This window comes from Garra rufa, chromosome 6, assembly GCF_049309525.1.
Source record: "Garra rufa chromosome 6, GarRuf1.0, whole genome shotgun sequence".
NCBI lineage: Eukaryota > Metazoa > Chordata > Actinopteri > Cypriniformes > Cyprinidae > Garra > Garra rufa.
In genome coordinates, this window is record NC_133366.1 from 47278119 (window position 1) to 47305431 (window position 27313).

A 27313-nucleotide genomic window follows, 5' to 3' on the forward strand; every position below is an offset into this window, starting at 1 on the left:
TTTGATTTTGATTAGGATTGTCAGTGTTTTTGTAATATGTGCTTGTGCTTGTGTGTGGCTCATAACCAACTGTGATTAAACAGTTTCGCTTGAGTTTAATGAATGGAAACTTTACCTGCTGGCTTTGACTGAGAGGAATCCCCTCTGTGACTGAGCCACATCTCGCTTTGACCTTAGTCCTCGATATGAACATGGCGGGAAAGTACTTTAGACCTGCTAATTAGAGTTCTGCTTCAAAGCATGAAATCATTCAAACTGGAATTAAGAATGTTTTTTAAATTTCAATATATTCATAGAAGTTAATGCACATTTTTATGTGATTTTTGTACTTTTTCAGCATGACATACTTTCAGCAACATTTGATGTATTTGCACATTATACAGTGTTTTTTTCAGAATCATTAAATTATATTTATTATCAGTGTTTGACATGTAGTCTATATATGTAATATTATAACAATATTATACTTCTTTTATAGTATTTACTTGTATAATATTGTTAAACTGGTAAATTTTATATATTATGGAATCCCTTTTCCGCCACTGTATAAAACATAAAAAAGGTAATTGTGACTTTTTATCTCATGATTTTTCCGCAGTTGCAAGTTTATATCTCGCAATTCTGACATTTTTTTAGTACAGTATTTCTTTCCCCTCAAAATTGGACCTTATAAATCGCAATTGCGAGTTTATACATCACAATTCTGAGAAAAAAAATCTGAATTTCAAGAAAAAATAGTCAAGAGTTGCACATTTTGACCCTATTTCTCACAATTGAGTTTATATCAGGCAATTCTGGAAAAAAAAAGTCAGAATTGTGACTTTATATCTCACAATTCTAACTTCATAACATGCAATTGCTAGTTTATATCTCCCAATTCTGAGAAAACAGTCAGAATTGTGAGTTTGTATCATGCAATTGCAAGAAACAGGTCAGAATTGTGAGATAAAAAGTCAATTTTCAATTCAAAAGACAATTACCTTTTTTGTATTTTTATTTAGTGGCAGAAATGGGCTTCCATAGGACCAGATTCATCTCAAATGATTAAGTTATTATTATTTTTAAATAAATAAATAAATACAATTAAATATGTATTATTCTTATTCTTATTCTTATTATTAATATTATTAAATTAATTTTATATTATTGTATTAATATTATTATATTAATGTTTTATTAAAAGTAAACACAAAGCTTATTAATATGATTGATTATGTATTTTTATATGTGACCCTGGACCACAAAACCAATCATAAGGGTCATTTTTATTTTTGAGATTCATACATCATCTGAAAGCTGAATAAACATGCTTTGCATTGATGTATGGTTAGGATAGAACAATATTTGGTTGAGATACAACTACTTAAAAATCTGGAATCTGAGGTTGCAAAAAAAAAAAAAAAAATTTTTTTGAGAAAAACACCTTTATAGTTGTTCTTTAAAGTTCTTAGCAATGCATATTAATCAAAAAACAAGTGTTGATATATTTCCGGTAGGAAATGTACAAAATATCTTCATAGAACATAATCTTTACTTATTATCCTAATGATTTTTGCCATAAAAGGAAAATTGATCATTCTGACCCATACAATGTATTGTTGGCTATTGCTACAAATATACCTCTGCCACTTACGTCACATATAAAGTTTTTTCATTGGTAAACATTACATCATGTTTATGTCTAATCAAGATGTTTTGTTAGTTTAACACAGGGGTCCCCAAACTTTTTTTTCTGAGCGGGCCACATAATTTTCTTTTCTTTAATGGGGGGCCAGGTCGGTTTATAAAAGAAAATTCCATGGGCCGGACTGACTACTATTATTATTATTATTTTATTATGATTTTACCTGTATTTATTATACCTTTTAATGCTAGAATAGTTTATTATTTTTTATGCACCAGACAGACAAATGATCATTTCTTTTCAAAAGATATACAGGTGCATCTCAAATTAGAATGTCAGGGAAAAGTTCATTTATTTCAGTAATTCAACTCAAATTGTGAAACTTGTGTATTAAATAAATTTAATGCACGCAGAAGTAGTTTAAGTCTTTGGTTCTTTTAATTGTGATGATTTGGCTCACATTTAACAAAAACTCACCAATTCATTTTCTCAACAAATTAGAATATGGTGACATATCAGCTAATCAACTCAAAAGACCTGCAACGGTTTCCTGAGCCGTCAAAATAGTCTCCCAGTTCACTAGGCTACACAATCCTGGGTAAGACTGCTGATCTGACAGTTGTCCAGAAGACAATCATTGACACCCTTCACAAGGAGGGTAAGCCACAAACATTGATTGCCAAAGAAGCTGGCTCTTCACAGAGTGCTGTATCCAAGCATGTTAACACAAAGTTGAATGGAAGGAAAAAGTGTGAAGAAAAAGATGCACAACCAACCGAGAGAACTGCAGCCTTGACAGGCTTGTCAAGCAAAACTGATTCAAGAATTTGGGTGAACTGGCGCAAAGGCTGGGGTCAAGGCATAAAGAGCCACCACACACAGACATGTCAAGAAATTTGGCTACAGTTGTTGTATTCCTCTTGTTAAGCCACTCCTGAACATGGGCTAAGGAGAAGAAGAAATGGACTGTTGCAGTGATCGAAAGTCCTCTTTTCAGATGAGAGCAAGTTTTATATTTTATTTGGAAATCAAGGTCCTAGAGTCTGGAGAAAGGGTGGAGAAGCTCAAAGCTCAAGTTGCTTGAAGTCCAGTAGTTAAGTTTAAGAAGTTAAGTTTCCACAGTCTGTGATGATTTTGGGGTGCAATGTCATCTGCGGCTGTTGGTCCACTGTGTTTTTTGAATCACACGTCAAATTGACTTTTCAACTGGTTCTCAGCTGAAAAACTTTGGGTAACTGGGAGATGAGTGAAGTCTTGCTTTTGCACTTGTCCCACAAGCAGTGCTAGTTTCACCTCAAATGCTAGTCATTTTGTCATCGCTCTGATTTTTCTAGCTGGCTCGCGCATCACCTGTTCGATCACGGTGACACATTACTTTGAATGTACCATTCTGTTGGTGAATTTAACAAATAATTAGGCTATGTTAATAACTACGAGAAATTTTTGTTTGAAAGCCAACCTTTATTATCAAATACCGACATGATATAAGTAAAACATATTTAAAATTACATTTTCAAAATATGTCTCTGGCATTGTTCAGAGGGCCGGTCCAAATGTGGGGGCGGGCCGCATTCGGCCCCTGGGCCTTAGTTTGGGGACCCCTGGTTTAACAGATGTGTCAGTTTGGCCAAATGAATTAAACATCTTTCCTCACAATTCTAATCATTAAAACTAATCAAAACTCTTTTTCCTGCAGAGCTCCTGGGTGCTGCTAAGAAGGTGAATGTGAATTTCCAGGACACAGACGGGTGAGTTTCATTTGTAATACAGTAACATTTTCAATTAAATTATATAGTGATCAGCTGATGTGGACTATTCAGTCACTGCCTATGTTAAAGTAAACAGGAAACTGTGTTTCAATTTAATGTGATATATTTCTAGGTAAAATAGGGCAGGACTTTAAATTAATTAGCAGTTGATTGGATTGTGAATTGTATTTACCCGAATGGCCGTTAGGTGCTTGGAGGAAATGAGTTTAAAACTTAAGAGTGCTTGGTGACGTCAATACCATACAGTCTGTTTTCATTTAATGGTTAAATTATCTACTGCAAAGTCGGGTATGATGTTGAATGAACTTTTGTATGAATTCTCAAGACTCCGCAGAATACAGGTATGTTGTTGTTAGAATGCTGCAGTGTATTAGAGTATGAGAGAGAGAGAGAGAGTGTGCGTGTGTGTGTGTGTATGTGTGTACCTGGTATTCATCACGTTATGGGGACCAAGGATAGTATACCAGTAGATTTTGACCTTATGGGGACATTTCTCAGGTCCCCATGAGGAAACAGGCTTATAAATCATGCACAATGAGTTTTTTTGATGAAGTAAAAGTGTGCACAATCTCCTGTGAGGGCTAGGTTTAGGTGTAGGGTAGGTGTAGGGCCATAGAAAATACGGTTTGTACAGTATGAAAACCATTGCGCCTATGGAATGTCCCCATAAAACATGTAAACCCAACATGTGTGTGTGTGTGTGTGTGTGTACACACGTGGCTTGGGGCTCTGGCAGAGAGAAATCTCTTACTCATGGAAGTAGGTCATAGCCTCCTGCTCAGTTAGGCAGTGAGGGATCGGAGTAAAGTGGTGGAGTTGAGTGCAATGAAGACCGATTAGGGACTCTCTAAAAAGTTACTCAGGAGGCTGAAAACACTTGGGCTGGAAATTAAATATTAGGATTAGGGTATTAAAAGGAGATACAGGCTGTTTGAAGACAATATGTAAACCCACACAGATACACCTAAAGATTTTCTGCAGAATAATAACGCCTGTTATTCACTCCCGGTTTCTGCTTACAAGTTCTATGGTATACACCATCTACCCTGAGTTTGTTTTTCCTCATTTAATTGGATTTTAAATGCATTTTTGAATGCATGTTGTGCATGTTATTATGGCATAAAATTTTAACATATTTGCTCCGTATGATTCAGCTACTGGTAAGAGTGTAGTAGATGTGACTGAGGGTGTGATCGTTTGCTTTGAGAGAAATTTAATCAAAAACAGATTTTGAAAAGATTTTGAAAAAGTTTTTTCGTCTTCTGCTGCCTGAATGTCCGTTGTCTTTAAATCCATGGTAATAACTATTTAATATCTAGGTTGTTGGTTGGAAGTTTAATGTGAATGACAGATGCTAAGGCTATTACTGACAGCAGATTTTATAGCTTTAGTGTTTTGAGCAACTGTATCTCTACATTATGAAATAAAAATGTATAACAGTATATAAAAAACTGAATCTATAAAATGTGCAATCATCACTATTTTATCAAAATTTCTAGCTTGCAGTGTTTTGATGCTACAGGCAGTCAATATATTTTGGTTGTTATTTTAGATACTTATAATGAAGTCCCACTTTTTTAAGTCATAATTGTGACCCTGGACCACAAAACCAGCCATAAGTCAATTTTTGAATAAATAAGCTTTCTGTTGATGTATGGTTTGTTAGGATATGACAATATTTGGCTGAGATACAATTATTTGAAAATCTGGAATCTGAGGATGCAAAAAGAAAAATATTGAGAAAATCGCCTTTAAAGTTGTCCAAATGAATTTCTTAGCAATGCATATTATTGATCAAAAATTAAGTTTTGATATATTTACGGTAGAAAACTGATAACATATCTTCATGAAACATGATGTTTACTTAATATCCTAATGATTTTTGGCATAAAAGAAAAATCAATAATTTTGCAGTGTATTTTTAGCTATTTTTACAAATGTACCCGTGCTACTTAAGGCTGGTTTTGTGGTTCAGGGTCACAATTATAAGTCTAAATTATAACATAGGTTAAAAAAGTCATAATTATGAAATAAAACGTTCAAATTATTATAACATAAAAAGTCCAAATTATGATTTGTGTCAAAAATATGACATAAACAATTATAATTGTGCCTTGAAAGTTGAAATTACGACTTAAAACAAACCATTATCACATGAATAGTATCTTATTATTTCAATTGATTATTTCTTAATTTAACTCAGTATTTCTAATAGCTAAAAGATTTAGTACCACGCTATGGTAAATCATAATTTTGACAAAAACAGTTATGAAATACAAAGTCATGTTGAAATTGAGATACTAATTGTAATAAGTCAGAATTCATTAATAATTCATAAATCATAAATCATAACATAGGTTTAAAAAGTAAGAAACAATTCATAATTATGACAAATGTACAGTTTACATTTTTCTCATAATTTCATATAATTACTTTAATAATTACTACTACTAATAACTTTTTTCTCACTTTTTTAATCTATGTTATAGTTTAGACTCTTGACTTAGTATCTCAGTTTCAGCATGAGTACTTCATAACTTTTTGTGTCATAATTATGATTTACCACAGCATGGTACTAAATCTTTTATGGCTTTAAGGTTTTGAGCAACTGTATCTCTACTTAGATTATGAAATAAAAATGTATAATGGTATAAATAAGTGAATCTATAATATGTGCAATCATCACTATTTCATCACTATTTCATAGCTTGCAGAGTGTTTTGATGCAACAGGCAGTCAATATATTTTATTAATTTTTTTTTTTAACTTATTTTAGATACCTATAATGTGCACTTTTACTTCTGTTTTCAACACTTGGTATTTCTAACAGCTGAAAGATTTAGGACCATGCTGTGCTAAATCATAATTATCATACAAAAAGTTATGAAATGCTAAGTCATGTTGAAATTGAGAGTCATAATTGTGAGTCTAAATTATAACATAGGTTAAAAAAGTCATAATTATGAGATAAAAAAATTAAATTATGAGATAAAAACTAATAATTAAGAGTAGCTTATGATTTCAATTGATTATGTAATAATTTAACTCTTTAATTTATTTCTAATAGCTAAAACATTTAGTACCACAGTGTGGTAAATCATAATTCTGACACAAAAAGTTATGAAATACTGTCATGTTGAAATTGAGATATTGAACTGTAAAAATCAATCATTTCAGTTTTTTGTCATAATTATGACTTGTTTATCACTTTTTTAACCTATTTTATAATTTAGACTCATAATCATGATTTAGTATCTCAGTTTCAACATGACTAAGTATTTAGTCATTTAAGTTATTAGAAATACTGAGTGAAATTATGACATATGACATAAATGACAAATTATAAGATACTATTTATGTGAAAATTATTAGTTTTTATCTCGTAATTTAAACTTTTAAGGCATAATTATAATTGTTTATGTCATATTTTTGACACAAGTCATAAGTAGGACTTTTTATCTCATATTTTAAAGTTTTATCTCATAATTATGACTTTGTGTCACATTTATGCATAATTATGATTATTTATGTCATATTTTTACACAAGTCATAATTAAGACATTTTATATCAAATTTTAAACTTTTTGTCTCATAATCATGACTTTGTGTCACATTTAAAGCATAATTATAATTATTTGTCATATTTTTGACACAAGTCATAATTAAGACATTTTATCTCATAATTTAAACTTTATCTCATAATTATGATGACTTTGTGGCACAATTATGATTTACCAAAGTATGATAAAAATGGGTTTCTGTCCTTATTTATGATACAATGGGTTAATTTAATTTCTTACAATTGCACCACTCTTATTGTGACAATGACTTAATGTATTAAATTTGATATTATATTCAAGTCATTCTTATTATTTAGTAAGTTAAAGGGACAGTTACTATTTCCATATAAATGGTACTTTCACATTATACCATATTTAAATCAATTCCACAGGTTTCCCTCTAAAAACCTATACAGATTCTATATGTCAGGAAATGGTCAATGCATTATGTGTTTGTGTGCTTTTTTTTAAAAATAGGTTATCTGCCCTGCATCATGCTGCTCTTAATGGTAACGTGGAGGTGATTTCACTGTTGCTCGAGTCGCAATCTGTTGTAGACATCAAAGATCTGAAAGGTACAAACACACATAATTTATGAATGTAATATATATTTTAATTGTAACTTATTCCTGTGGTGGGTAAAGCTGAATTTAAAGCATCATTACTCTAGTCTTCAGTGTCACATGATTCTTCAGAAATAATTTTAATATGCTGATTTGCTGCTCAGGAAATATTTTTTATGTTTTTGTGTTATGTTGTGCTGTGTAATATTTTTGTGGAAACCATGATACACTGTTAGAGGATTTTTGGATGAATAAAAAGTTCAAAATAACAGCATTTATTCAAAATAATAATATTTTGAAACATTATAAATGTTCTTAAAAGATTCGTTCACTTCTAGAACAAACATTTACAGATAATTTATTCACCCCTTTTCATTTAAGATGTTTGTGTCTTTCTTTCTTCAGTCATAAAGAAATTATGATTCTTGAGGAAAACTTTTCCAGAATTATCTCCATATAGTGGACTTCAATGGTGCCCCCAAGTTTCAACTTCGAAAATGCAGTTTAAATGCAGCTTCAAAGGGCTCTAAATGATCCCAGGCAAGGAAAAAGGGTATTATTTAACAAAACGATCTGTCATTTTTGAAACAAACTATTTATATACTTTTAACCTCAAACGCTTGTCTTGTCAATGTCTGCGTGAACTTTGTTTTTTACAGTTCAAGACAGTTAGGGTATGTCTAAAAACTCCCATCTCATTTTCTTCCTCAACTTCAAAATCGTCCTATATTGCTGCAGAAGTACCGACCCCGTGTTTACAAAGTGAACATCCAAAGAACATCAAACACCTACAGTATTACAAAAAACGGTAAAACAGCGATGTAGGGCAATTTTTAAGTTGAAGAAGATAACAAGATGGGAGTTTTTCAACATACCCTAACTGTATTGACCCGGATTACACAGACTACGCATGCGCATCGCAGGGACAAGACAATACAAGCATTTGAGGATAAGAAGTATATAAATTGTCAATTTGTTTAGAAAATGCCAGCCAAGAAAGAAGGGTCTTATCTAGCGAAACAATTGGTCATTTTCAAAACAAAACCTTGTTTTCTTCTTCAACTTCAAAATCGTCCTACATTGCTGTTTTACTGTTTTTTTGTAAAGGGCGTTTGATGTTCTTCGCATGTTACTTTGTAAACATGGGGTCGGTACTTCTGCAGTGATGTAGGACGACTTTGAAGTTGAGGAAGAAAACGAGATGGGAGTTTTTAGACATACCCTAAACATTTCAGGATTTCTCTCCGTATAATGGACTTTAATGGTGCCCCCAAGTTTGAACCTCCAAAATCCAGTTTAAATGCAGCTTCAAAGGGCTCTAAACGATCCCAACCGAGGAAGAAGGGTCTTATCTAGCAAAACGATGTCATTTTCGAAACAAACTGACAATTTATATACTTTTAACCTTGTCTTGTCAATGTCTGCGTGAACTGTTTTTTTACAGTTCAAGACAGTTAGGGTATGTCTAAAAAGTCATCCTACATCAATGCAGAAGTACCGACCCCATGTTTGCAAAGTAACATGCAAAGAACATCAAACGCCCTTTACAAAAAACAGTAAAACAGCGATGTAGGGCATTTTTGAAGTTGAAGAAGAAAACAAGGTTTTGTTTTGAAAATGACCGATTGTTTCGCTAGATAAGACCCTTCTTTCTCGGCTGGCATTTCCGAAACAAATTGACAATTTATTTACTTTTTAACCTCAAATGCTCGTATTGTCTCATCTCTGCATCTGTGTAATCCGGGTAAATACAGTTAGGGTATGTTGAAAAACTCCCATCTTGTTTTCTTCTTCAACATAAAAAACTGTTTTTGTAAAGGGTGTTTGAGGTTCTTTGCATGTTCACTTTGCAAAGACTGGGTCGGTACTTCTGCATTGATGTAGGGCGACTTTGAAGTTGAGGAAAAAAACGAGATGGGAGTTTTTAGACATGCCCTAACTGTAAAACCTACAAAAAAATGAATTCACGCAGACATTGACAAGACATTGACATTTGAGGTTAAAAGTATATAAATTGTCAGTTTATTTCAAAAATGACAGATCGTTTTGCTAGATAAGACCCTTCTTCCTTGGGTGGGATCGTTTAGAGCCCTTTGAAGCTGCATTTTGAAGTTCAAACTTGGGGACACCACTGAAGTCCATTATATGGAGAGAAATCCTGAAATGTTTTCCTCAAGAAACATAATTTCCTAACGACTAAAGAAAGTAAGACATGAACATCTTTGATGACAAGGGGTGAGTAAATTATCTGTAAATTTTTGTTCTGGAAGTGAACTACCACTTTAAAGTCACTTTTGAACAATTTATTGTGTCACTGATGAATAAAACAAAAACTCACTTCTCTCTACCTTTTTTCTAAAGGGATGCGGCCCTTACATTATGCCGCTTGGCAGGGCAAGTGTGAGCCCATGAAAATGCTGCTCAAGGCAGGCTCCTCAGTCAACAGCCAATCAGATGAGGGACAGATCCCTTTACACCTCTCATCACAACACGGCCATTATGAAGGAGTGAGTACACACAAATAAGCTTCAGACTGTCATGCTGTACAGACACATACTCACTGTACTGTACTGCATGTGTGTGTTTGCAGAGCGAGATGCTGCTCCAACATCAGTCGAACCCCTGCCTCAGAGACCACGCTGGGAAAACCCCTCTAGACTTGGCTTGCGAATTTGGACGAGTCACGGTCAGTTACGCTGTGCTTGTGCGTGTCTGTCTGCGTGTACGCGGGGGTTTGTGATAGATAGATGAGAAGCGGTGCTCCCCTGTGGGATTGTGGGAACTACACCTCTTCTCACGTTCTCAGCCAAATGCAGGAAAGCCTCATGCGCTCACAGCCCGGTTTTCACTGCTTCCAAATGAGCTCAAGAGATTGTCATAACAGTTTATTCTAACTTGGGTGTTTTAAAGGAACGTTTCCTTCAGACATTAATATTCTGTCACCATTTGCTCACCCTCAGATCTTTCTCTCTTCCTTTGAACACAACCGGAGAATTTTTTTAAATGGTACTGGATGCTATTTCAAAATATTAAAACTAATTAATTCTCTCAGAATCTTCCATGGATGGTAAACGATGAAAAACGTTTACTTACCATCCATGGAATCTTTCCACTGCAAGGTGAAAAAATGTTCTTTACACTAAGAAATTTTTTTTTTGGGGGGGGGGGCTCAAAAATGCTTGTGGAATCCCTGAAAAAAACTTTTTGAACCTTCACTGATAATTTTCAACTCCTGTAACTGAAACATTGAATTACCTGAGATCATTCAGAAAACTGAATCAGTCTGATTTGTGAATTAACCATTCAGTCCATTTAAGAACTAGAGCCGATTCACTGAGAAGATTCCACTTGAAAGAATGATTCATTTGCGAATGACTCACAGCTTTCACATGAACGCTCTAGGGAGAGTTAGGGCAGATGTCTGGATTCATTGAAAGTGGCTTTAAATTCAGTCTGTTCCTCATATAAATCAGCTTTAGAAGTCTTGCACTATATATGAGTCCATATATGAATTTACGATACTTTTATGGTCTTTTGCCATTTCTTTTGAAGCTTGAAAGCCTTCTTTTGTGTTCTAGAAGAAATAAAGTTATGGGTTTGGAGGGTGAGTCATTGAGGGAACTATTCCTTTTTATTCTTGTTTGTTATATTGACATATTGTTTTATTTTTCATATTAAATAATTAAGTAAAAATATTCAGTGTTAAAGTTGCTATATATAATGTTCTTTTTCCCTAACTTCCAGCCAGACTCAGATACTGAATTAGATCACTGCCTCTCTCCAAAATATCTCGCTCCAAAGACATGTCAGCAAACCTGATGTCAGCTTACCTGACGCTCAAAGTGACTGACAGGCAGTGAGCGCCTCAAAGTCTTCTGATTGGCTAAACAATAGCGATCAAATCCCTTTTCGCTGTTGACAGGGCTTAAAGCTGTCACAGAGACAGGTGTGATATCTCAGCATACCTATTTCAGTGATAACTGCCAGGTAGTAGGACATTTACTGCATTCTGCTCAGTAAAATTATATTTACAGCGCCATTAACTGACATTTTTAAGAGTGTAAAAAATAAAGATTGAATATATTGTATAATATATTGTGCACTTTTATAGTTGAATTACGAGTGGTTTGAGGTACAAATTCATTATTTTGCACATAATGGTTTGATTTTGTGGGCTACAGTGCCAACATTCAATCAAACCCTTTTCCTACAGTTATTTAAGGTAAACCGGTCTGAATTTACTGTGGTTATTCTAATACCACATTTTTTGGACATACCGTATACATGCAGTTGAGGTCAAAAGTTTACATACACCTTACAGAATCTGCAAAATGTTAATTATTTTACCAAGATAAGAGGGATGGTACAAATTGCATGTTATTTTTTATTTAGTACTGACATAAATAAGATATTTCACATAAAATACATTTACATATACTGTAGTCCACAAGAGAAAATAATAGTTGAATTAATAAAAATTATCCCATTCAAGATTTTAAACAGACTTCTTGATATTCTTAATGCTGTTGTTACCTGAATGATCCACAGCTGTTTTTTTGTTTTTTTTTGTTTAGTGATATTTGGTCTTGAACAGTTAAACTGCCTGCTGTTCTTCAGAGAAAATCTTTCAAGTCCCACAAATTCTTTGGTTTTTTAGCATTTCTGTGTATTTGATCCCTTTCCAACAATGGCTGTGTGATTTTGAGATCCAGCTTTTCACACTGAGAACAACTGAGGGACTCATATGCAACTATTGCAGAAGAATCAAACGCTCACTGATGCTTCATAAGGAAAAATTATGCATTAAAAGTGGGGGTGTAAACTTTTGAACAGAATGTGTACATTTTTCTTATTTTACCTAAATATCTTCTTTTTTTGGCATTTAGTACTGTCCTTCAGAAGCTACTGAAGATACTTACATGTTCCCCAGAGGATAAAATAAGTTAAATTTACCATGATCTTCAAATTCAAAAAGTTTTCACCCCTCAGGCTCTTAATGCATTTTGTTTCCTTCTGGAGCATCAGTAAGCGTTTGAACCTTCTGTAAACGGTTCAGGACAAAAAAGAGACTCATAAACAACTATCACTAAACCAAAAAACAGCTGTGGATCATTCAGGTATCAACACAGTATTAAGAATCAAGTATATGTAAATTTTGAACGGAGTCATTTTTATAAATTCAACAATTATTTTCTCTTGTGGACTACATGTAAGCGTCTTTTACGTGAAATATCTTATTCAGGTCAGTACTAAATAAAAAATAACATGCATTTTGCATTATCCCTTTTATTTTGGTAAAAATAATTAACATTTTGCAGATTCTGCAAGGTGAATGTAAACTTTTGACCTCAACTGTATACGTTCAGTCTGCTTTTAGTTCTGGGACATTTATATGGATTTTAGTTTTAAGACTACCATTTTGGCTAAATCTGGCACATTTTACCCTGATTCTATGGATAACCCTCAAGTTAAAAATATATTTTGACGAATACTGGTAAACAAACAGTGTCTGGTCCCCGTTGGGGACCACCAGCTGTTTGATTACCAACATATCTTCTTTTGTGTTCAGTGGAAGAAAGTCTCACACAGGTTTCAAACAACATGAGGGTGAATAAATGATGACAGAATTAGGTGAACTGTCCCTTTAAATAAATAAAGAATCAAAGAATATATACATAGCAAATCAGATAGGACACATTACACACCTATGTAAGTTGTGCTTGTGCAGTATGCAGACATGAATCTTTTCTGTGTTCTACAGGTGGTACAGTTGCTCCTGAGCAGTAACATGTGTGCTGCTATGTTAGAACCGAAGCCCTCCGATCCCAATGGCATCAGCCCGCTCCATTTGGCTGCTAAGAATGGACATATCGAGATCATCAAGTAGGTGCTCGCTGGAGTTTGCCCTTCTGCACTTATTAAAACACATATGCGCTGAAATTATAACAGTGGGAAAGTTGTCATTTAAGTTGCATCTCACATATTAGGTGCTCTTTACTGGTAGAGTTCAGGTGAGCATATTGTTATAAAAGTGTTATATTTTGCACATGTAATTTGGCACATATTAGAACTTAAATCTCAAACTATCCACTAAGGTGATTAAAATAATTGTATTCATTTACTTAATTAAATGAATAAAATGAGTCTCATTCAATTGAGCACAGATTCATTAACATGATCAAAATTATTATATTAAAATAAAAAACTGTTATTTTAAATAGTAATAATATGTTTGTAAGCTTAAGAAACATTAAAAAACTTTTCAACCCCAAACTTTTGAACTGTACTGTATATACTGTAAAGTCTGCAAAACTCAGAGAATGTTATGAACATTTTTTTATAAGAAATTGTGCCAGTTTTATTATTGCTTTCATTTAAATGCTGTACGAGGGGACAGACATTGACGGTGCGAAATCCTGACACAGCATTTAGCTCACTGACACAAAACTGCATGACTGATGTGCTAAGACAGGTCAGGAGCAAAGGGATCGGGGATGATGAGAGAAATGAAAGGCACTGTGGGCTGTCCGATCGGTCCATGGAGGCTTCATTCATTAGATTCGCACACACACATTCAAAGCGCGTGTCCTCGTTTTTCCCTTTGATAGACAGTGCCATCACTGCCTAGTGACGCACAACGTTAATTAGTGATTTCATTACTCAACGCATATTTTAGGCTGTTTATGGATCAATATTAATGTGTTTAGTTGTAAAGGACACATATGAGACTTGATTTAAAGTCTGAAAATGTATAATTACCCAAATTAAAATTGAACCCCTTCAAGATATTTTAATAACCTTTTTCATGGAAATTGTTGTTTAGACTTCCTTTTTTAATGTTCAAATTGATAAATTGTGTACTGTTTCGAATAGTGTAGTGAAGGGTCTTCTTGTGTGTATGTGTTCAGGTTACTGATACAGGCTGGCATAGATATAAACCGACAGACGAAATCAGGCACAGCGTTGCATGAAGCTGCTCTCTGCGGGAAAACCGAGGCTGTACGACTGCTGCTGGATGTGAGTAATTCATTTGACTGCTTGCCAACAGTATGCATTATTTTTAAGTTACTTTATTGTTTTATATATATATATATATATATATATATATATATATATATATATGTATATACACTGCCATTCAAATGTTTGGAGTTATAATAATAATAATTTTTATTTTTTTAGGCTCGACAAAACTGCATTGTTTTGATTAAAAATACAGTAAAACAGCAATATTGGGGAATATTTTATAATTTTTTCATACTTTTTAAAATTTAATTTATTCTTGTGATGCCATAACTCCAGTCTTTAGTGAAACATGATCCTTCAGAAATTATTTAATATGCTGATTTGCTGATTTGATTTGACATTTTACAGGACTTTTGATTAAAAAAATCTTCAAAAGAGCAGCATTTATTTGAAATAGAAAAAAATCTAACAAATGTTTTTACAAATCATTTTTTATCAATATAATGCATTTTTACAGTAGTACAATAGTAAAACATATATATATTTTTTCTATTTTAATATATATTTTATTCCTGTGATCAAAGCTAAATTTTCAGGATCATTACATGTGACAGTCTTCAGTGTCACATGAACCTTCAGAAATCATCATTCTAATATGCTGATTTGCTGCTCAAGAGACATGTATTATTATTATTAGTAGTATTATCATTATCAATATTTAAAACAGTAGTGTATATTTTTTCAGGATTCTTTGATGAATAGAAAGATCCAATGACCAGCATTTATCTTATTTAGCTCTTCTGAACTTTCTATTCAATAAAGAAACTTGAAACAATTCTACTCAGCTGTTTTCAACAAAAGAATTATAAAAATGTTTTCTTTGAGTAGCAAACTAGAATATTAGAATGATTGGAGAGATGATGCTAAGAATTCTGTAATTAAATCACAGGAATACATTATAATTTAAATAAATTCAAAGAGAAGACAGTTATTTTAATTAGTAAAAATATTTCAAAATTATTCTGTTTTTGCTGTACTTTGGATCAAATGAATGCAGGCTTGGTGAGCAGAAGAGACTTCTTTAAAAACATGAAAAATCTTACTGTTCAAAAACTTTTGACTGGTTGTGTTAGTCTGTCGCAATTCTTGATAAATGACTGGCAAATTTTGTTTTATTTACTCTCCAAAGCCAAAGCCAAAACCATTTTTACTTGCATTTAGTACTTCATTTTGTTTATGTTATGTTATGTTCACATATATGAAAGTGTGTGCACCTTAGCCTGTCTATATTCACAGCATAACCACTATGTATCATGCAAATGTGTTTTCTCTTCATCTCTTCAGAGTGGTATCAGTGCCGGGGTGAGGAACACATACTGTCAGACAGCGCTGGATATTGTTAACCAGTTCACCACTACCCAAGCCAGCAAGGAAATCAAACAGATGCTGAGAGGTACAATAGGAGAGCGTGACGGTAAACACAAATACACATAGAAATGTCCAAGGCTTTCTAAATTCGCTGGTACCTGTGTGTGTGTTCCTGCATACAGATGCATCGGCTGCCATGCAAGTGAGGGCTCTGAAGGATTACTGCAACAACTATGACCTGACAAGCCTCAATATTAAAGTGGGCGACATCATCACGGTAATGAAGCAATTTTTGAACTGAAACAGTGTACTGTAGCATAGTGTGTTTTCTGAAGCTTAAAGGGTTAGTTCACCCACAAATGAAAATTAGGCCATTATTTACTCAGGAACCCTAGGTGTACAGTATATGATTTCCTTCTTTCAGACGAATCAAATCAGAGTTATTAGTTAGTTAAAATTATTAGTTAGTTAGTTAGTTAAAAATTATCCTGGCACTTCCAAGCTCTATCATGGCAATAGAAATATCCAAAACAAGTCCAATAAAGGGCATCCATCCATAATAAAAAGTGCCTCACACAGCTCTGGGGGGTGAATAAAGGCCTCCTGTAGTGAATCGATGCATTTTTGTAAATATCCATATCTAAACCATAACCACTTTAATCTAGCTTGCGCAAACTGTTGTAAACAGAAGCCGTTTCGGGTTGATGACGTAGGAAGTTGGTGTTCATATGCGTCGTTGTGTCTCGCAAAAACCAGCGTTTGTTTACAGAAGCAAAGGAAGCAAAGTTTCCTGACTTTAGCAAAGGAAACCCAGTCCCCTCTTGGTTTATATCGAAATCCTCTGACGTTTCTCTACAAATCCTCGTTTTAAACTAATTCATGACCGTTGTTTTGTTTTGGTCTCTCCGGACCTGCTTCCGTGTACAACACTGAGCGCAAACTAGATTAAAGTAATTATTAAGTTTTAGATGTGGATATTTTTCTTACAAAAAATCGCTGCAGCAGGCCTTTATTCACCCCCCGGAGCTGTGTGAGGCACTTTTTATTAAGGATGATCGCACTTTGTTGGACTTGTTTTGGACTGATGAAGAGAATCACCTGCCTATTGCCATGATAGAGCTTGGAAATGCCTGGATAATTTTTAATAGAACTCTGATTGGATTCATCTGTAAGAAGGAAGTCATATACACCTAGGGTGCATGGAGGGTGAGCAAATAATGGGCTAATTTTCATTTTTGGGTGAACTAACCCTTTAACTAACCCTTACATCCAGGAATGTCATGCATAGATTTCTTTTTAAACACTTTTTAAACTCTTTAGTGGTTCTTTATATACACTACTATTAAAAAGATTCAGATCAGTAGAATGTTTTGTCTTTTTGAAAAAAATAATACTTTTCAATTCATTCAACAAGGATGCATTAAATTGAACAAAAGTAGAAGTAAACATATATAATGTTACAAAATATTTCTGTTTCAAATCATTTCAAATGTTCTTTTGAACTTTTAAAATAATAATTCTTGTTCTGGAACATTTCCGTTTGATTCTCAGGTCTTGGAGCAGCATTCTGATGGACGATGGAAGGGCTGTATACATGACAACCGTACAGGAAATGACCGCGTGGGTTACTTCCCGTCCAACATGGTGGAAGTCATCAAAAGGGCAGGTGTGCCATCGCATCATCACATGAGCCTTCTAGGATATCATGCGGCACATATGCACATTTAACATTAAAGTAAATCTGAAGCTCATCTACCTGGCACTTAAATAAATGCCTGTGTGTGTATGAGTGTGTTTGAATGATTTTGATTTAGTGCATGCATTTCGGCACAAATATGAGTGTATATTGATTTTTTGTGTGTATGTGTGCGTTAGGGATGGGCATTTTATTTATTTCATCCACTTAAGTACTTAGAAGAAGTAGACAGATAAATCAACTAAGTACTAAAGGAGTAGACACCATTATTACTATTGGAACAAACCTGCTGACACAACTTCCTGACAAATGATAAAATCCCACAGAACTAGATTGATTATAAGACCAGAATATCAAAGAGACAAGAGTAGAGAGTTTGCTTAGCCACCAAAAACACTGTAGTAACTGCATAGCACTTCATTAAAGGTGCAGTATGTAATATTGACAGCTAGTGGTTGAAATTGGTACTTCAAAATACTGGCGAGAGTTGTTGCCTCCGCCGAATTAAAGGGATAGTTCACCCAAACAATGAAAATTTGATGTTTATCTGCTTACCCCGAGGGCATCCAAGATGTAGGTGACTTTATTTCTTCAGTAGGTTTTTCCTGTGTTTTTTTTTTTTTTTTGACTCCCAAAGCTGTGGATCCCATTGACTGCCATTTTATGACTGAAAGACTGCAACGGTTTGAGTTTAAAATCTTTGTTTGTGTTCTACTAAAGAAACAAAGTTACCTACATCTTGGATGCCCTGGGGGTAAGCAGATAAACATCAAATTTTCATGTTTGGGTACACTATGCATTTAAAACTTATGGGGGTTGCCAGATTGAGGATATTCAACAGGAACAAAAAGAATTGCCTTTGGCTGCACAAACGAGCACAGAACACTATTTAGAGTCCCAGCTTCAGAGGAGACAAGAGAGCAGTGGATTTGTTGATTTATTTACTGTATATAAATCAATAAACTGATCTAATATTAGCATGCAATTTCTTTCCCAGCTGTTTACCTTCACAGACATTACCGACTGTTTTTGTAACTCATTTGTGTTTTTAAAATAAACTTGTGTGCATTTGACAGTTTAAGTGCAATAAGACATGAAAGAGTGCTTAGTTTAGCACTCATGTTGTGTGACAGCCACTTTCTGTGCGCGTGCTTCAGATGTCAAATCGTATATCAGAAGTTTCAACTCATATTGTTTAAAATGCATGCTTTTAGACGTGATAATTATAATCAAACATGTTTTTTTTCTTCAGCAAAGTATCTGAGGTATAAGCTGTAAAAACAGCTCATTTGCATTTAAAGAACCATGCATGAAAACAGCATGTTTCTTCTTTGACTCAAAATAGCCATTTTCAACATGATGTAATAAATGATCTGTGGGGTATTCTGAGCTGAAACTTTGCAGACACATTCTAGGGACACCTGAGACTTATATTACATATTGTAAAAAGAGGCATAATTCATCTTCTTTAGATAAAACCACAAAGCAGCCACACAGCAGCACATTACAAATAAAATAAATAAAATTAAATCATTCAAATGTTGCAAACAAAATTAAACACAATTATTGTATTTTCATAACTGATTATTGATCATTGCTGTTTGTATTTTGAAATGTATACTCGTGCCCATTCCTACTGTATGTGTGTGTGGATGTGTGGGTGGTTGTACATTCGCTCTGTATCCAACTGTCCTGCCCTTTATCACCAGTCAAGTGATTCTAATTAGAGACGTCAGCTCGAAGAGATGAAAGAGAGAGATTGACAAACAGGGCAGATGAGAGTGGCTCATCTATCTGTCGCTGTTCGGTCATCTCTGAGTCCACCTGTACCATCGTTTCATGCTCCCATTTATTTTCCTTCAACTCACATCAGTGGATTCTCACTTCTGCACATTCACACACATGCAAACAGGCTTTCACACATTTTTACACGCAGATCAGGCGGCTGCAGCTTCTCGAAAGTGAAGAAACAACATCACTTATAAGTGTCAGAATGTGTATTCAGATTTGCATTTATTAATCTGTGCCTGTAATTTGTTATATAAAAAATGCTTCTCGAACTACCAGTTAACCAGTTCCATGGGTTTTGCCATTGAGGCTATGTTGGGATCCAGTCAATTTGAGAGAAGCTGGGCTTCTAGGCAAGACCAAAAATAGGGCTGCATGATTAATCAAAAGAAAATGAAGTGGCTTAATGTGATTATCAAATCACAAAGGTGCAAAGCGCTGCAGGTTTCACAGTAAAGTGTACATGAGCATGTGCACTAATTGAAAGCTTATTGTTTTTTCAAAGCGAACAGCACTTACAATGCGTTTATAAACTTTCATTAAAGTCTGAGACCCTAAATAGAGTGTTTAGAGCCTCTTGTCAGATGAACATCGATATTGCTTCATTACAATCAGTGATACAGGTATATGCCATAGATACCCAGTGGGGCTCTATGGGCAGTGCAATTTCAAAATCCATTGCTGGGTTTTACTTTACACTTTTTGTACATTTTTTTATTTCAATATTGAAATACACCAATATTGAACTGTAATTTATACTGATTGATGCACACTACCAGTCAAAAGTTTTTGAACAGTAAGATTTTTAATCTTCTGCTAAGCCTGCATTTACTTGTTCTAAAGTACAGCAAATATAGTAAAAAAAGTGAAATATTTTTACTATGTAAAATAACTTTTCTATTTAAATAGATTTTAAAATATAATTTATTCCTGTGATCAAAGCTACATTTTCAGCATCATTACTCCATTCTTCAGTGTCACACGATCCTTCAGAAATATTCAATATTTAAAACACTTGAGTGTATTTTTTCAGGATTATTTGATGAATAGAAGATCCAAATATCATTAATCTGAAATAAAAATCTTTTGTAACATTATACACTATACTATTTGAAATCTTTGAGTCAGTAGCATTTATCATTTAGCAAGCATGCTTTAAATTGATCAAAATACATTTATAATGTTACAAAATGTTCTATTTCTGAAAAAAATGCTGTTCTTCTGAACTTTCTATTCATCAAAGAAACCTGAAAAAATTATACTCAGCTGTTAGAATGATTTCTGAAGGATTATGTGACTGAAGTAATGATGCTACAATTCAGCTTTGAAATCACAGGAAGAAATTACATTTTAAAACATATTCAAATAGAAAACAGTTACTTTAAATAGTAAAAATACTTCAAAATTAAACTGTTTTTGCTGTACTTTGGATCAAATAAATGCAGGCATGGTGAGCAGAAGAGACTCCTTTAAAAATCTTTTTGATTTGAAAACTTCTGACTGGTAGTATACATAGACAACACTCCAACACACTTTCAATTTCCATTATCTTCCTTTTTCATGCATGCAGACTACATACGTTATAAATATGTTTTTTTGGGTTTTTTTTTTTTGGAGGGAATGCATTGCAAGTAAATGTTTTGTGGAAGTAGTATGCATGAGTATAGTTGTTTTGTTTTTAATTTTCCTACTCTTACATGTAAATAAGTTCATTTTCACCTTGCATGTTAACTTACAGGGTAAAGTTAAGCTCAACAATAGAGTTAGACATTTTTGCTTGAACATGTTTTGTTTTGTGTTTCCTTTCCTGTTTTTTTGTTGTTCTTGTTCTTGGTGTTGTTTGTGTTTTTTTGGTGTTGCCGTTCTGTTGTACCCAGGTCCCTCAACCCAACAGTATCTTAAGATACAGATCCGTCCGCCAGCAATTGGTTCAGTTGTCTTGGTGAACGGTGACTCCTCCCACATTTTTTCTCTGCCCCTCACTCCCCCTCCCCCTCCTACCCTGCCCCTTACCCATCAGCCCCTCTTCACCTCATTTGGCTATAATATGCCTACCTGCAGCACATTTGGGTATGAACCAGCCTCCTCCTGCTCAGAGGAGCCACAAAAAGAGACAGGTATAAACACATACATAACACAGTCAGAAAAACACATTTAACCATCACAAGCGTATCATATCATACACCTGGCTTTTTTATTTTTATTTCATGAGCATAGTAAAATGCGGTAAACAGATGTGAATCTGAATGTCTTTGGCAAACTCGGATGTGAAAAAAGCATATATTATTTATGATTTAATGATTATATAACATATACACTATTGTTCAAAAGTTAAAGGTCAGTCATTTTTTTAATAGAAATTGATACTTTTATGTAGTGAGGAGAAAGGGTGACAGTAAAAACATTTATGTTACAGAAATTACATTAATAAATGCTGCTTGTTTTAACCTAAAACCTATAAATATATCACAGCTTCCTCAAGCAGCGATAAGAATGATAAGAAATGTTTCTTGAGCAGCAAATCAGCATATTAAAATGATTTCTGAAGGATCATGTGAGACTATGCATCACAGGAATTAATTACTTTTTGAAACATGTTAAAATATAAATATTTGAGTAATAATAATTTATAATATTACTATTCTGCTGTATTTTTGATCAAATTAATGCTGTCTAGGTGAGCATAAGAAATTTCTTTCAAATATACACTACCAGTCAAAAGTTTTTGAACACTATGATTTTTAATGTAATCTCTTCTGCTCACCAAGCCTTCATTTATTGGATCCAAAGTACAGAAAAACAGTAATATTTTGGAATATTTTTAATAAATTTAAATCAAAGCTGAATTTTAGCATCATCACTCGAGTCACATGATCCTTCAGAAATTATTGTAATATTCAGATTTTCTGCTAAAAAATATTTATTATTATTTTTATGTTGAAAACAGTGGGATTTATTCAGGTTTTTCTGATGAATAGAAAGTTCAGAACAGCATTTATCTGAAATAGAAATCTTTTGTGACATTATAAATGTCTTCATTATAAAATCATCACTTTTGATCAATTTAAAGCATAAAAGTATTAATTTCTATCATTTCTTTTAGCTTTGATTACAAGAATAAATGACATGTTTAAATATATTCCGAGAGGAAACAGTTTAAATTTTAAATAACAAAAATATTTCACAATATTACTACTTTTGCTGTATTTTGGATCAAATAAACGCAGGCTTGGTGTCAGTATTAAAATAAAACTAATTTTATTACAGCACTTTTTCTGAAAATCACTGTATTACAGTAATGAGGCTCTTTTATGTTTTAGTTCTAGACATAAAATTTCACAGCTAGCTGGAGTTTTGTAATTCAGTAAGGGGTCTGAATATTTTTGCATGAAACTGTATTTGCAAACATGACGTATATCTTCATCAGCAAGGCTTCGAGATTACTGACGGATATGCTACGGTCCATTTAAACTGCCCTAAATGATCCCTTTGCTATCCGCTCCCTCGGTGTGCATCTGTGGTTGCCAATTAGGAGTTTGCAAAGTAAACTTTTTATTCTTACGTCACTTTGTTTGTGTGTGTGATATCTTTCAGGCTCAAGGGGATCCGTTTCCAGCCCTCATGGTTCTCCAACCCTCAGCGGCCAGCAGAGCAGCGCTAATGAGGAGATTTGGGTACTGAGGAAACCTTTGGCTGGTAAATACAGTTTTTCATTGGATAGTTGATGTACAGTATTCTGATCTACAGTTAAAGTCAAAAGTTTACGTATACCTTGCAGAATCTGCAAAATGCTAATTGTATTACCAAAATAAGAGGGATCATACAAATTTCATGTTATTTTTTATTTAGTACTGACCTGAATAATTTCACATGAAATATGTTTTCATATAGTCCACAAGAGAAAATAATTGTTACATTTATAAATGAGCCTGTTCAAAAATTCAAAAGTTTACATACACTTGATTCTTAATACTGTGTTGTTACCTGAATGATCCACAGCTGTGCTTTTTCTTTTTGGTGATGATAGTTGTTCATGAGTCCCTTGTTTGTCCTGAACAGTTAAACTGCCTGCTGTTCTTCAGAAACATCTTTCAGGTCCCACACATTCTTTGGTTTTTCAGCATTTTTGTGTATTTGAACCCTTTCCAACAATGACTGTATGATTTTGAGATCCATCTTTTCACACTGAGGACAACTGAGGGACTCAACTATGTAACTATTACAGAAGGCACTGATGCTTCTATAGGAAACACAACGCATTAAGAGCCAGGGGTGTACATTTTTTAAATTTGAAGATCAGGGTATATTGAATTCATTTTGTATTCTGGGGAACATGTAAGTGTCTTCTGTAGCTTCTAAAGGGCAGTACTCAATGGAAGAAAAACAGATGTTTAGACATAATAAGACTATATGTACACTGTTTACATAAAAATTCTGAAGAACCAAGTAATTTGTGGGACCTGAAGGATTTTTCTGAAGAACAACAGGCAGTTTTAACTGTTCAGGACAAACAAGGGATTCAAGAACAACTATCACTAAACAAAAACACAGCTGTGGATCATTCAGGTAACAACACTGTATTAAGAATCAAGTGTATGTAAACTTTTGATCAGGGTCATTTTTATAAATTCAACTATTATTTTCTCCTGTGCACTATATGTAAACGTCATTCATGTGAAATATCTTATTCAGGTCAACTCAGTACTAAATAAAAAAAACATGCATTTTGTGTGACCCTCTTATTTTGGTAAAATAATTAACATGTTGCAGATTCTGCAAGGTGTATGAAAACTTTTGACTTCAACTGTATAAATGTAATTTATCCCTGATTTTTCAGCCCTTTATTTTAGGGTCAGACTAAATATATATAAATATGTTCATGTTATTTGTCAGCAAGCAACCTGAATAAACACTCAACTACCAAATGTGCATTTTTAATCTGTCAAGTAAAGCAACTATGCACAAACATGGGCATACTCAACAGTTTTTGTTTTTTTCTTGCATGATAATGTGTATCTGCCAGCAGGGGGCAGTGTTGGCAGTATGGGCAGCACAGGCAGTCTCACCAGTGGACGTTCATCTACTAGTGGACAAAGCAGTAATGCCAACGCTCACCTTACCAACTCGCCCGTGCCTGTGCCAACCACCCCCACGCACTCACCCGGGGTGAACACGCATGGCCTCAATGTCCCGGGACTGCATGCTCAGGCCGAGGGCGTGAAGGTGCGGCGCACACAAAGCCCATAGATGCACACAAGGACAGATGTGTCTGTCTTTCTCCTTATCTCTCACATTGCTGATCATGTATGTGTGCATTTGTGTGTGTGTTTTAGCTGTTGGCCACGGTGCTGTCCCAGTCAGCCAAAGCAAAAGAACATCTTATGGACCAATCTCAGTCTTTAGATCCTAATTCAGGTACTGCGATATATATATATATACCGGTATTCTCAGAAACTTTATTTTTATCAGCCATTTTAGTTACCTTTGTACATTTAATGGTGTCCAGGTGGTTTTTAGGGGATGTGTGAAGTAAGCTAAAGAGCAAAACTATCTATCATTTGGTTTAAAAAAAGCTTTATTTATGTAAAATAAATACCCATGTTATTGTTTGATATTTTGTTATATAATGCAATAAGTTTAATCTTAAAGTGTGATTAAGTATCTATCTATCTATCTATCTATCTATCTATCTATCTATCTATCTATCTATCTATCTATCTATCTATCTATCTATCTATCTATCTATCTATCTATCTATCTATCTATGATCCATATGTCTCATTTGTACACATCTTATATGTCCATACTTCTCATAAGCCCATACTTCTATTAAGAGAAATGCTGTTAAATGTTTTATTTGTCTTACATTTTTATTTATTTCCACCTATAGTATCTTCTCAGCGCACTCAGAGTGCATCTGCTGTCCCGCGTCAGCAAAGGAAAAAACCCTTTGTGGATCCTTTGCTGCAGAGGAAAGATGAAGCTTCTGCTGAGAGCAAGGCAAGTGTTTGTGTGGTGGACCAGGTTTGTTTATACAGTATATGAATCATTGTCCATTATTGTGCCAGATTATAAAACCATAGTACTTTGATGTATTGTAATGCTGAATAATTACTAGTTTCATATGTTATGGTTTATATCAATGTATTTTAAAGAATATATCCCAAAAATCACTGTATTGCCATGATGCATTTTGATTAGTGAAGTATGCTTTTGAAGCAAGTGTGTTATTTGCTGCCACACAGTGGTTATAGAGTGTACTGCCTGACACACTTTAATAACACACATCAGGACTTGGAACCATGAATCTGTCAAAGGAATGTCTAAATTATTGATGCGTTTCTTTCTTTTCCTGCTATGTGTGTGTGTGTTGTAGAGCTCAGAGGCTGTTGTTGAATGGCTCACTAGTGCACAGCTGCAGTTCTACACAACAAACTTTCTCACTGCTGGTTATGACCTGCAGGCCATAAGCAGAATGACACCAGAGGTAATGCAAACACAAAAAACTCAGAAACATACTGTCAGCTTCATTCCATGTGTCTATGTAAGCATTTAATACATAAGATTTAAAGTATCTGGAAGTATTAAAGTGATGAATTGTTACCTGAATGATCCACAGCTGTGTGGATTTTTTTTTGTGACAGTTAAACTGCCTACTGTTCTTCAGAAAAATCCTTCAGGTCACACACATTCTTTGGTTTTTCAGCATTTTTGTGTATTTGAACCCTTTTCAACAATGACTGTATGATTTTAAGATCAATCTTTTCACACTGAGGACAACTGAGGGACTAATATGCAACTATTACAGAAGGTTCAAATGCTTACTGATGCCTCAGAAGGAAACACAATGCGTTAAGAGCCAGGGGTGTAAACATTTTGAATTTAAAGATCAGGGTAAATTTGACTTATTTTATCTTCTGGGTAAGTATCTTCTGTATCTTTTGAAGGGCATACTACATGAAAAAAAAAAGATATTTAAGCAAAATAAGAAAACTGCACAGTTTCATTCTGTTCGAAAGTTTACATCACTGGCTCTTAATGCATTGTGTTTCCTTTAGGAGCATTAGTGAGCATTTGAATCTTCTGTAATAGTTGCATATGAGTCCCTCAGTTGTCCTCAGTGTTAAAACATTGATCTCAAAATCATACAGTCATTGTTTGAAAGGGTTCAAATACACAAAAACGCTAAAAACCAAAGATTTGTGGGACCTGAGTGCTTTTTCTGAAGAACAGCGGGCAGTTTAACTGTTTAGGACAAACAACAGACTCATGAACATCTATCACAAAAAAAAAAAAGCTGTGGATCATGTAGGTAACAACACAGTATTAAGAATCAAGTGTATGTAAACTTTTGAGTCATTGTTTATAAATTCAACCATTATTTTCTCTTGTGGGCTATATGTAAACATCTTTTACGTGAAATATCTTATTCAGATCTGTACCAAATAAAAAACATGCATTTAACATGCATTTTGTAGGATCCCTCTTGATTAGTTAAAATAACTAACATTTCGCAGATTCTGAAAGGTGTATGTAAACTTGACATCTGTGCGTACAATTATTGTAAAAGTTGTTAATATCAATTTTGAGATTTTATAAGGTGTGTGTATGTGTGTGCACCCTACAGGACCTCACCGCTATTGGGGTGACAAAACCAGGGCACAGGAAGAAAATGCTTTCAGAGATCAGCAAAATAAACATCCCAGACTGGATACCTCAAGAGAAACCTGTAAGGAAAATAAAGTGGGGTTCCATAAATCTGGAACTCATATTAAGATATAATTTAGAAGAAATAAGAATAAAATTCTACAGAAAGCTTTATTATTCAAAAAATAAAAGTAAAATGAAAAAGTAACTATTTTTAGGTCTCGAATCAAATATGCAAATTTATGAAGTTATATTGTAGAACATGATTATCAGGCTTTACATAAAATGTATGTTCATTCATGTTTTTATATAAAGTAATTTGCTTATTATGT

General features: G+C 33.9%; 1 protein-coding gene across 1 annotated transcript in view; it reads left to right on the forward strand.

Annotated features, from left to right (window-relative positions):
* LOC141337163 (caskin-1) overlaps positions 1 to 27313 on the forward strand; it is a 71181-nt gene that overhangs the window by 38416 nt on the left and 5452 nt on the right. The window contains exons 2-16 of the mRNA XM_073842931.1: positions 3321 to 3372; positions 7431 to 7528; positions 9878 to 10023; positions 10107 to 10202; positions 13278 to 13399; positions 14425 to 14533; positions 15827 to 15935; positions 16033 to 16127; positions 17402 to 17516; positions 22929 to 23030; positions 24358 to 24557; positions 24668 to 24749; positions 25225 to 25334; positions 25711 to 25821; positions 26962 to 27063. Coding sequence (XP_073699032.1) covers positions 3321 to 3372; positions 7431 to 7528; positions 9878 to 10023; positions 10107 to 10202; positions 13278 to 13399; positions 14425 to 14533; positions 15827 to 15935; positions 16033 to 16127; positions 17402 to 17516; positions 22929 to 23030; positions 24358 to 24557; positions 24668 to 24749; positions 25225 to 25334; positions 25711 to 25821; positions 26962 to 27063 — 1649 coding nt within the window. The remainder of the gene's footprint in view (positions 1 to 3320; positions 3373 to 7430; positions 7529 to 9877; positions 10024 to 10106; positions 10203 to 13277; positions 13400 to 14424; positions 14534 to 15826; positions 15936 to 16032; positions 16128 to 17401; positions 17517 to 22928; positions 23031 to 24357; positions 24558 to 24667; positions 24750 to 25224; positions 25335 to 25710; positions 25822 to 26961; positions 27064 to 27313) is intronic.